General features: G+C 36.5%; 1 protein-coding gene across 2 annotated transcripts in view; it reads left to right on the forward strand.

The window, feature by feature from the left end:
- Positions 1–13,013, forward strand: part of ema (C-type lectin domain containing ema) — a 223,042-nt gene extending 210,029 nt beyond the window's left edge. The window contains exons 22-23 of one of the 2 annotated variants that reach the window (XM_090386684.1): positions 6,692–7,071; positions 12,259–13,013. In XM_090386684.1, the coding sequence (XP_090242810.1) occupies positions 6,692–7,071; positions 12,259–12,861 (983 nt within the window). In that variant the 3' untranslated portion in view covers positions 12,862–13,013. The remainder of the gene's footprint in view (positions 1–6,691; positions 7,072–12,258) is intronic. The other variant, XM_090386685.1, reaches the window with a different exon arrangement.
- The last annotated feature ends 285 nt before the right edge of the window (positions 13,014–13,298 follow it).

The raw sequence follows: 13,298 nt of genomic DNA on the forward strand, positions 1-13,298 counted from the left end.
TAGAGTGACTAGACCTGCTCACCCTAAATCTGCCTTAGAAGAAAGTACGGTAATATACTGGAAGTGTTCAAATATTTGAAATCGGTAGTTGTCATAACCAAATATAACACAATATTCCATACAGAACAAAGAAAGTAAACTATGGCACTAAACAGAAAAAACATTTTCTGTTAAAATCACCACTCCAAGCTCCTGTATTTAGTTCAGACACCAAATGTTGATTTTTATGTCTCAGTTAAAATATAAAAAGTCACATTTGAAGACTTTTTTTTTTTTTTTACCTTGGAGTGGTGATTTTAACAGAAAATGCTTTTTCTGTTTAGTGCCATAGTTTACTTTCTTTGTTCTGTATGGAATATTGTGTGTTATATCTGCATGGGTAACCTATTTCTCCTACAAATTCCTCACTTGATGCAGTAAGCACAGTCTGAAAAGTGCTGCAAAATTGCATTAAGCTCAGTTTCCCATAACAATTAAAGGGTGGAAATTATATTCTGAGCTGGAATATTATAGTGATATATTTCTAACACGTTGTGTGATAAGCAAGGCAGAGAAAGTTGAGAGTGGGGTTACATATCTGGTTGCTTCCCACCCAGACCCAGTCATATATATAATTAATATTATTAAATATTGCTTTGCAATGTGCCTACAATGACAGTGTGAAGTACTAGGGGCATGGTGTACTTTATTTACATATAATTACCAATTTGAGAATTTCTAGGACAGTTTTTAAAACCATTAGCAGGATAAATGCACTGCAAATAAAAAAATGCCTCAGGATAACAATATTACATAGAAATTAGTTTAATAGTGATATAGAAATCTTAAAAGGACTGAGTGAATTAAAAAATAACGATTTCATAAACTTGGTATGGGCAGAAGCTTCTTACTTCATCATTCCCCACCCACATGCTACAGATTCCACAAGATAGAATGGCCTGGATTGGTCCAACATACTACTTGTAATTTCAACAGATAGCACTAAAATTAATTGACACCAGAGAGATACTCTCCAAGTAGATGCTGACTTGAAGATTAATTGTAACCAGCCTGTTTGTTATCACTGCTAAATTCTAATTGCCTTTGAGACTAATGTTAAGCTTGAAGTAGTTTAACTGGATATCTAGTTAGCACTTTATTCATAAAATATCCCTGCTTTTCTCAGTCCCTGTGGAATATAGTAAGAGGCAAAATGCTCACCTTAACTCTCTCATCACAAGCAGAATCCTATGTCTTGTAGTAGGATGAACAACATTCACATACTAAACCTACTCTGAAGTATCCAAAGGTACTTCAGAGTAGGTTTCATTGCTGCAATGTACATTATCATTACTACCAGAAATGGCATTGTGTGCTATGCAGATGATCAAAACATCATGACTCCATTCTGCTCCTTAACCGTTTCAGGAATATGTCCATAGATCTATATTTGGAAGGTCACTTCAAATGTGTCTGTTAATGTATGAAATTTTTCCAGTACATCCTGCTGTCTCTTATCTGCATTTTGAACTAATCCTAGACACAGTTCATAACAGGTAACAGTTCAAAATCAGAGAAAGAAATTACACCTAGTGATATGAGTTGTCTGCTTTGGTCTTCCAAAAGCTTAAATTAAAGAATTTCTTTGAAATTCAAATCCAGCAGCAGTTAAATAAAATCAAATCAAGTAATATAATTTTTTTTTAAAATTCAGATTTTATTTTTTGCAAATTCTTGTGTTGGTCAATGAAATCTAAGACATTTTAAAGCATTTGTGTACAAAATTTCAGCAAAAAATTCATTCACAGAGCCCAATGTTTATTGGAAATGCACTATTAGGGACCTGGCCACATTTGGAAAACTTACAAAAGGGTTAACAACTGTCTGACTATTCTAACCATTGTCTTCTAAATCAGTTCTTATGATCTACTTGTTAACCTTTAGGTGTACATGAGAAAAAACATATCAGTAGATTCAATTGTGCTTTGTGCACAATTGAATTTTAATAACTTCAGTTTTTGTTTGTACCAGTTCTAAGGTTAAAACTTTAGTTTTTTTTTTTTTTTTTTTATATCTGATATTGATCCTTCAAAGCATCTAATTCCAGCAGCTTACCAACATTCTGATGTTGATGTCATTTTTGACCTGACTTCTTTTCCATGATGTTGCTTTAGATACTACATGTGAAAATGCTCAGATGGCAAGCAAACCAATGTGGGCTAGATGTTAGAAACTTCTCCATCTTCATAAAATAAGTTTTAAAAATATTTTGCCTAACCATCTTGCTGAACTGGAGCTCTGCAATCTGTGAACTCCCTCATCAGTTTCTTTAATGAATACTAAATGTTTTTGGTAGTTCTCCTACCAACATCATATTCCCATAGAAATTCAATTTCCACCATGATAGAAGAACTGATACTCAAGTGTTTGTTCAATCCGAATCACTCCCAGGAAGCTAATTGCACTCACAAAGACAATTACTGAAGAGATTATGATCATTATATTAATGCTTCCAGTGTTTGGAATGAATGCTTTTGGAGAATCTCCTCCACACACACAACCTTAGGTCCAGGCTCTCACTTTATAATAATCACATTAGCTCCAAGTATCTTACTGATTCTTTCACACAGAATAGTTACAAGAAATATAAACATCAATTCTGAGTTAACTGATCACTGATTAAGGAAAAGAAAAAAAAAAAAAAAAAAACTTTTTTAATACCCCATCCACTTCAAGAACATTTTCTACCAGTTAAGCATTGTTCCATCTGTCATTTGTCTTTACTAGATTCCTTCTTGAATCTGAGAACAGGTCACAGTTAAATCGTTTTTAATATCAACAATTTTCATTAACACTTGAAATATGACAGAATATTACCATGTGCCTTGTGTGGGTCCTTTTATGCCTCTTTGTATAGGTATCTGACAAATGTCATTCATAAGTCAACAGAAATGTAATCAATTGGTTTAAATTTTATAATAATGTTTTCTGTCAAGCAACTAATTTGATCTTTGATAGCAGTCTGTGAAAAATTGATTTATTACTAACAAATTTATTCTAATAATGTTAGGGGGAAAATCAATTAGTGCAGAGTTGTGTTTTCATCTCAATTGATTCTGCATCATGTCCTTCAGCTTGTACATTAGAAACTTGATTGTATCATACAACTTCTCAACATGCAAGTTTCTGTGAAATGTTACTATATTTCAGTAGAGGGAAGGAAAAAACACTGTAACTGTTTTTTTTTGTTTTTTTTTTACTTGTGATAGATTTCCTTCTTAGATAAAATAGCACTGTGCACATCTTTGTTGATTATGGAGAGTTGTATATTTGATTCCTGTGGCTGGTCCTTAGTGGCAGTATAATAGTCCTCTCACTTGTTTGAAGACTGGGTTCAACTCTATCAAAGATTCAAAGACTTCTAAATTAGAAAAATCTAGAATATCTAAATTAGCTGGCAAACACACCCTTGTACAGATATAATAAATGAATTTTGACAAAAAAAAAGTGAGAGAAACAAAAATCATTGATATACTCCTAAGACAGCGCCAACTTGGAAATTTTCTATAATTTCATCTTCCTATGTCATGAGGGAGTTAGAACCATTATCTTCAGTTTCCTGGCACCACCTACACAATTGATATATCCCCATATCACTTGTAATAAACATTACTCAGACATGCTTGGTATTTGTGTACAAATAAACAGAGTAATGTGTAATTATATTGCTCTCTTTCAAACCATGCATATTTACGTATAAAAATTATATGCTCATTTGCATTTTCATCAATTACTTGAAAGGAGTACAATTTTCAAGTGCGTATGCAAACTTTGGAATGTGGCTGCCATCAGAACTAGATTCCTCCAGGAAAGAAAGCAAGTTAGTTATGGTTTTTAATGTGACTTTTGTAAGATTGTCTAGTCATTAAAATTCAACACTAAGATCCACAATGAAGTAATATGTTTCTTTTACTAAAAATTGATTTTTATAGTGACTACGCAATGGAATTAAGACATATTTATGATTTCTAGAAAGAAATCACTTTGATCTGAATGCAGAATAATTCACAATTAGAATGGCTTTGGCATTAAGTGAAAAACGGTGCTCCAGACAGTTATTATTTTTTTCATTTTTATTTATTTATTGTTATTATTTTGCACATATCTCAGCAGTCCCCCCCCACCCCACCCCATAAGCAAAATCATGAGTAACTTGATCAAGATTAAAAATCAGATTTAGTGCTATGCTGGTATTTATAAAAATGACATAACATTTGAAATACTTTTTTTTTTCTTACTATATCATTTTTATCCAAACAAAGGTGACACTGTAAAAATTGCAACTTTTTGTTTCACATAGCCTAAAACCACTAAAGCAATAATCATTGTGACTTTTTGGAGTTTTTCAAAAAATGAGTGCTAGGATGATATAGGTTTTTACACTAATTTTCATTAAGTCACTTACTACAGATGTAATTTATTTAAAAGTACTGAAAGTTTCACATATGTCAGCATTAACTCTTTTATGATTTTTTTGGAAGAAGCAGAAATATCAAAGAAAAGAAAAATCACATTTGTGGTAGCCGTGAGAAAGCATCAATACCTCATTCATCAATAGAATACCACAAATATTTCATATGTAAAGAGTTAAGTAAGGAATATACAAAATTCTTTACATGATTTTGTTTCTTAAATAGGATATTTCTGCACTGTGAAGTATTTTGAATATTCCTACTTGTGTGTGTGTGTATATATATATTTGGGTCAAAAAATAATCATAATAAATTTTAAAAAAAAAACAAAGACCTGTATATTACTTCATTCTAGCCTTGCATGCCTTTCTTTATCCTCCTGATTGCTAAATTTATGCTTGAAGGCAAACTTATTTTCTATGAACAGTTTTTTTTTTTTTTTTTTGAAATGACTACCAAAAGGCAGGCAAGTTGCTGCAATTTACTTTTATGGTTAATAAGCTATATATGATTTGGTTGGACACTAAATAAAACTAAGTAATAATCTTTGATTACTAATTTAGAGACTAATTTGGAATTCTGTATCATCTAAATAAACTGACGGTAGAGTAATATTTGATTAATAAAGATTTAAACATGCTGAAATTAAAGAAATGTTTTAAAGAAAGCATGGTGTTTTGGCACACATATTTATATTTGGGGGATATTCATTATTTTTATTATATAATACAGTAGCTCTGATCTCTATAATTTCCACAGCATGATAGTCTTTAAGCCAAGATATTAATCTGTACCTGCCAGATTTGACCCAATGGATAACGTACTTGCCTAAGAAATAATGGTTGTGGGTTCTAATGCTGCCTCTGTATGTGTGTTATGATTGTCCGATATTTTTTAATATGAGGTATAATGTGATGTGATTTCAGCAATCAAGTCATCTTAAAAACTAAATTCAGACTGTTGTTCTATTAAGTTCTATTGAATATCTTGCAAAATGAATGAATTGATACATTGCAAATATATAGTGACAATGACACTGTCTCTAAAATATGTAAAACAGAAAAATATTGGTGTTTGGAAATTATTAATGGAACCCCAGGGGCTCACATCTGGTGTGTATGGGTTTGGCACACCCAGGGTCCTGAGCTGGATATCATCATTCTTCTCTTTTTTGGTGATCCTCTTCTATTTCTCTCTCTCAGGGTAATTAAGAATTTTTTTTTTTTTCCCGACTGGTGCAGCATAAGCCCTGAGCTTCCTTGCACCATGTGGATAATAATAATAATATGTAAATATGGCACCTGCATTTAAGTCTGGCTCACCTATTTCCCCCTTTGTCCTTTATATAGTTGACTACACTTGGAGAAATATACAAAGTGCTAAATTTTTGTGGTTCTACTGTAGTCAGTTAAAAGACATCAACTATTGTTACGGCGGTGAATAGTAAGTTGTCCAATAGTACATAATTCAACTTTAAATGAATACCAATATTAATTCTGTGTATATGTATATGAAAACTTCAAAGCTGTTAAAAAATCACTATAAACTTCTCACATTCTAGCAGTGTTGCCTTCCTCGGGCAAAGAGAACACTATGATGATATACAAATATTAACACCAGCATTTTACTGAATGCAGAACAAATTGTCTGATGTTAGTGTTAAACAATGGGTGACTTGCATAAAATTTTCCATGTCTGAAATATAATCATTCACTTTTTCTAAAGAAAGCAATAGGAAGATGAGAAAGTAATGATTTTTAACAACTTTGAATCATAATCTTTTATATACAGAGTTAATACCATTATTGAAATTCATTTAAATAACATGATGCCAGAAAAACAACATACAGTCAATACATAAGCTTCAGAACTGAAAGCAATAGTGTTAAATTCTGAATCTAGTTTCTAAAGAATATGTCAATGAATCATTTTTAAAAATTTCTGTTTTTATTCTATATATTGGTTACAGGTATATCTCACCCAGTTACTAATGAGATACTCCTTACTGCTACATTCTTCATATAGAGAGAAATATGAATAGCAGTTCACATTTATTTCGAATGAACCATGCTTGTATTAATAGAGCTTAAGATAAAATAAATTTGGAGTAATGTTTATATAACGTATTAATGAGGTTATAAACACATCATACACCTATAGTTTTTGTTTTAAAGTGTTTTTAATTTCAAAAAAATGTAATTATTAAATCTATAAGTAATTTTACTAATTTATTAATGTAGTAATGCACAGAAGCCAGTCTCAAGACACAGGATTAAGAGGAAGAACTTCATCTCCTGGTGGCAGACAAGGTCCATATAGACCACTCTTTACTACAAATAGTAAAGTTCCAGGTTATGCAACAATCCTCAAACATGATGAAACAGGTCATATTCAGGCTGTTATGGAAACTGAAAAAAGTGGAGTTACAGCAGAAAGGCGCCGCACCAGTAGCAGTCCCCTTGCATTACGTAGACCATCTCCACGATCCAGAGATTCATCTCCACGTCAACGAGCAAGCAGTGGATCTGAAGAAATTCCATTAGAAGATATGTCACGTTCAAGAGGTTCTAGGCACAGCAGTCCAAATTTGAGGCGAAGAAGCAGCTCAGGCTTACCCCAGGTAAAGTTGCATAAAAATTTAAACGTGTAAAAAACTTTTAAAAATATTCTGTTAGAAATCTATCCCTTCATAATTATTTTCAATAATTTCATTACTTCATACAGCCTGTCCCCCCCCCCTTTCTTACTATTGAATATACCATGAATTGTGAAATATAACCTCTGCTGTAGGGTAGATGTCCTCGAGGAAATTAATATAAGGGACCCATCAAGGGTCCATTGGTCCTTGAGGTTGTCACAGACATTCTCTCGGATATGCCAGACAAGCTGTACTTGCTACCTGGAAGTCTAAAACGCTGATGGAACTGATATTCAGGTGACACTCAAGTCAAGTGGACCCAATTTCGACGAAGTCCAGACAGTCTATGACAGCTAAATCCTCTGCTTGCACCTTCATATCCAAAAATATCATTATTTCATACAGCATGTCCCCCCCCCACTTTTTTTTACTATTGAATACACCATAAATTGTGAAATATAACCTCTGCTGTAGGGTAGATGTCCTCGAGGAAATTAATATAAGGGGCCCATCAAGGGTCCATTGGTCCTTGAGGTTGTAGTATTAGTATTAGTAGTATTAGTAGCAGTGGCATTTGATGCAAGAAAGCAAGTGTATGAGCTTATGCAGCATCAGCCAAAAAAAAAAAAAAAAATCACACCCTTCCCTCCAAATGCCTCTCCAGTTCCTCCCCAAACCTATTCAACCCATCAACCTCCACAACGACAGATGGAAGCCTGCTCCAGCAACCAGCTACCCGCCGGCCAAAGGCAAACCTCCGCACATCCAATCTACATCCGTCCCTTCCTAACTTGAACCTATGCCCCCCCGGGTTCGTAATCTGAACAAGTGGAAGGATCCCATCAGAATTCAGCACTCTCAACCCATTCAAGGCCCCATACACCTCAATCAGATCACCGCGCAGGTGCCCAGTCTCCAGCCACTGCAATCCGCAGAACTCAAGGGAATGAGGATCCCTTCATTCCCCCACCAATCCCGCCGCCCCTCCCTGCACACGCTCAAGCAAATCCACATCCCTCCCAAAATGAGGCTCCCAGACCTGTACGCAGTACTCAAGGCGTGGCCTGATCATTGCCCTATACAGAGGGACAATCACCTCCTCCTCCCTGCCAGCAAAACTCCTATACATCACTGACAAAACCCCATGACCTGCCCTGGCAGCCTGTCCGCATTGCTCAGAAAACCTCACATCCGACTGCACAACCACTCCCAGGTCCTTTCCACCCTCCACCACCCTAAGTGCAGCACCGCACAGTTGGTACGTTTCTCTGGGGCCACCCCCACCCATATGCAGCACTCCGCATTTGTCAAGGCCAAACTTCAGTTGCCACTCCCCAGCCCATCCGCCCAAACTATATAGATCCTGCTGCAGCAGCACACCGCCATTACTGCCACCAACAACCCCACCAACCCCTGCATCATCCGCAAACTCCGACACCAAGCCCGACATACCCTCACCAATATCATTGACAAACACACAAAACAACAGTGGACCCAACACCGACGAACCCTGTGGGACTCCACCAATAACATTAGTCCAAGAAGAGCAGCACCCATTGACCACCACCCTCCGTTCTCCCCCACCCAACCATCCCTCTATCCCACCAACTTTAAACACACACACCAACCGTTCATGACCGACTGAACAATGAAATAAAACAAAACAAAATGATAAAAAAGACTGTAAAATAACATTTGCAAAAAACTTCTAACTACTTACAAAAAACCAAACCACAACAAAAGCAAAAAAGCCAAAATGCACCAAAATACAAACATAAAAGCGACAAAAAGACGACAAAAAACACCACTAGAGCCCTCGGAGGTGCCCCCTCCCCCCTCAGCAACAGTGAGACTTAAATGACACACCCCCAAACACCAGGCTCACGGCACACGTGGATGACCAGGCGCACACTCAGCACTCCCCCCACCCACACCAGAACCGGAAGCGGTCCAGACACGTGGAAAACTAAAACGCCTACCTCCCGTCAAAACCACCGCCCCAAAAAGGGGGCGAAGCCCAACTCTCCCGTCTCTGCCCACACCATTGCCACCAGAGGACCCAATCCACAGACCCCCCAGCCACCCGTGGCCCCAGAATCCACGCGCCCGGCCAAGGACGACAGCACTGTCGGGAGAGATCCGGTGCTGCCCCTCCCAACAGCACCCGGCAATGGTGGATTTATTGAGCTCTGTGGGGGAGACAGGACGGCGTCTCAAGTTACGTGGGGGAGACAGGACGGCGTCTCAAGGACCGTCTGGGGGAACATTCACGAGCGATACGGACCGCAGAGCTCAATAAATCCGCCATTGTCACAGACATTCTCTCAGATATGCCAGACAAGTTGTACTTGCTACCTGGAAGTCTAAAACGCTGATGGAACTGATATTCAGGTGACACTCAAGTCAAGTGGACCCAATTTCGACGAAGTCCGGACAGTCTATGACAGCTAAATCCTCTGCTTGCACCTCATATCCAAAAATTTCATTACTTCATACAGCATGCCCCCCCCCACTTTTTCTTACTATTGAATACACCATGAATTGTCAAACAAATAGAGTAAACTTATCTGCGAAAAGATCTAAACCTCCCAAACACTTCCTAGTTAATTTCACAAATATACGTGGTCTCAATTCTAATCTCAACGATGTCCATTTCCACTTGCAGTCTGCCAAAGCCCATCTACTTTTTCTTACAAAATCTCAGTTATCGGTTGATTCAACTCCTTTCAGTTGCCCAAATTATTCGCTGTATGATTCCTTTTGCCTCAAAGGTGGTACTTGTACATATGTCCATTCCGACATTCCCTGTCAGAGACTTGGTAATTTGGAATCTCCTCTTTTTGATCTTCTCTGTCTTAAAATCCCTCTAACTCATTCTGTCAAATTCATTTGCTGTCTCTACCATTCTCCTAACACCACTAATCACTTGGAGCTCTTTGACTTCCTCTCTTTGCAACTTGACTTTCTCCAGTCCAACTTTCCTAACAGTGAGCTAATTTTCCTTGGTGATTTTAATGCTCACAACTCCAGCTGGCTTCCGTTTTCTGGTCACACCAACCCAGCTGATCGAGATGCTGAGGCTTTTGCAATTACTAATGACTTTGCACAGATTGTTCATTTACCTACAAGAATACCGGACAGTCCTAACCATACAGCCAACATGCTTGATCTTTTTCTCACAAACAACCCTTCTAAGTACATGGTCAAAGTGAATGGTCCTTTAGGCACCTCAGATCACAACTTGGTGATTGTCTCTTCTCCAATGGAGCCTTTATCTCATATTGTTCCCAACCTCATGTTGTTTGGCATTACAAGAATGCAAAATGGGTTGACCTGCAAAATTTCTTTTCCTTGGTCGGATTACTGTTTCAAAACTTCTGATATTGTTTGCTCAGATCGTGTCAGTGAAATTATTCTTGTAGGAATGGAATCCTTTATCCTCCACTCCACTTTAAAATCTCGTCCTTTATCTAAACCAGAGGTTCCCAAGCTTTCTCGGTGCACGGCACCCTTAGTGTCCCAGTAATTTTTTCACGGCACCCCTAGGCCAAAAGGAATACCTAATACAGTGGTTTTCGACCTTTTAATATATACCTATATAATAATTTTATTCTTTATATAGAAGTACTAAATAAAGAGCAATTATAGATCGCTACAAAATTAAAAATATAGGGTACAATGGATACTGTACACCTTTTATAATGAAATAAATATACAAATTTAAAAAAATAATAATAACTTTTTTTAAGTAACTTAAACCCAAATTACACAGCACCCCAAAAATGTTGTTGGGGCACCCTAGTGTGCTGCGGCGCCCCGACTGAAAACCACTGATCTAAACCTTAGTTTTCCAATAAATGTGCTAAGGCTGTTCAAGAAAAGAATGTTGCATATCATAATTGGCTTGTTTCCAATTCTCCAGTTTCATTTTCTGCCTACACCAAAACTCGCAACAATTGTAAAGCAGTTATTAATCAGTCCAAACTAGATTTTGAACACGCTAAGAGTATAAAACTTGCTTCTTGCCATAATGGTAGCCGACCATTCCGGTTTCTTGCCAAAGCTATTGGCCACCTTTGCCCATCTCTGCTCCCACCTCTGTAAAAACCAGATGGTTCTGTTGTCACTTTAGCCAAGGATAAAGTAGACCTGCTAGCATCCCATTTTTCTTCCAACTCCAGTATTAATGATCTTGGTAAAACACCTCCCACCATTCCTAACACACTCCATTCAATGCCTCCTGTGGTCTTCCGTCAAAAGGATTTTGATGAATCTTGATGCTAAGACAGCTCCAGATCCTGATAGTATTTCTCCACTTGTTCCAAAACCTTGTGCTCCTGAGCTTACTCCTGTTCTTTGCCACCTTTTTTCACTTTCTTATTCCAAAGGTGTTTTTCCTTCTGCTTGGAAATTTGCTCATATCCAGCCAGTTCCTAAATAGGGTGACAAATCCCTCCCATCCAATTATCATCCCATTGCAATTACTTCTACTCTTTCTAAAGTAATGGAGAAATCAATTAACTGCCAACTTTTGAACTACCTAGAAACCTCCTGTCTGATCAACGATCGCCAGTATAGATTCCGTCAGTGTTGATCCACTGGTGTGCGTGCGCACGCTCACTGAAGGAAGGTACTTTTAAGATTAGGTTAGTAAGCCCAACTATTCACTCAAACATTTATAGTTAAATCCCATGAACGTTTTGAATGTACCTCGTATTTGCTTTAAAGTTACTGTTGCCTTTTAAGCTTTTTTACACCTGACAATGCATCTAGATACTCATTTTAGCTCTACACAAGTGATAAATATGCCAAGTTGCTTATCAAGAAGCTCTATGAAATGGCTCAAGTGTGTGGTGCTCTGATAATTTCTAGTAGCATCTTCAAATGCCTGAGAATCAAGATCATGCATTTATTGAAATATGTTTTTGATTTTTAAGTGCCAGGTGTACTTTTTTTTTAAAACAACTAGCTTACATGGAACATTCATCGAATTGCTATTATTATATGAAAAGATTTGATAATGTGACATTTTAAAAGCATTTCTGCTTTAATTTTTATTAAAAATTAAAATTTTTATATGTATATAAAAATATACAATTTACACTAAAATGAAATAATTTCATTTAAATATTTTTTTCTTTATTCATAGCTACTTATGTTTATTTACAGGCTAGAATCAGTGCTCCACCGAATATCTGCCATGTTCATCATTTTTCAGCATCTGCTCACCATACTACAAGCACAACTACAATCCTTGGGGAAATTTCCAGTGATCAAAATATAGCTCAAAATGGTGAATACAGAAGAACTTCTCATGTAACTTTTCAGAGTGATGAGATTTTCCAAGAACTGTCACATGCATCAATTGGCTGTTCATCTAAAACGTTGTGTCCACCTGAATCGCCTTCCTTATCTTTGATTACAAATGAAGCACTTCTAAATGCCCCTCGACTAGTTCCTCCTTCTGAAAGTGATAGAGAACACGTTTTTGACTCCGATCTTGAAAGTCCTCCAGAGGTGTGTTCAAAACCTTGTTGTGCAAATGATCTATCACGAGAAAAGGATATTGAAGTGTGTGGAAAAGAAAATATTAGAAATGGTAGTGTAACAAGTAATAGAAGAAATTCTGAAGAGTATGTAGGTGGTACTGATGATTGTAACTCAAAAAATGGAAGTGCCCATTGCCCTTTAGCAGCTAGTGCCAACGAAGAACCCATGCTTTCCACTACTTCATCAAGTAGCAAATTTAAAGGTGCCATACACACCGTATGATTTAATACCATTGCCACGTTGAATAACGCAAGAGTTAAATCAGTGGATTGAACAAAAATAAATTAAAAGTGCAAGCCAAGACATGCATTTTTCAGTATGTACATAATACAAAGCGTAATCCACTTTTCTTTGTGATGATATATGCCTTAAGTTCAAATTATGAACAGTACTTCCAGTTATACATAGGGTAAAAATATATATATCAAAAAAAAAGTTGTAAAGTATCCAGAACTGTTGTACACTTCTTTGTGAGATGAAAATAATTGAATATTTGCACTGTAAAAAAAAAAAAAATCTGTATTTTCAGATGTAATTCGATGTCAGAATATAACAAAATATATCTTTTTTGCACATGCAAAATAATATCATCATTGCCATCACATGTATAGTGCATAATGTACGTAAGTAACATAATAGAAGCACACATAATTGGGTTC

This window comes from Mastigoproctus giganteus, chromosome 12 (assembly GCF_048544385.1).
Source record: "Mastigoproctus giganteus isolate SK-2022 chromosome 12, ASM4854438v1, whole genome shotgun sequence".
Classification (NCBI taxonomy): domain Eukaryota; kingdom Metazoa; phylum Arthropoda; class Arachnida; order Uropygi; family Thelyphonidae; genus Mastigoproctus; species Mastigoproctus giganteus.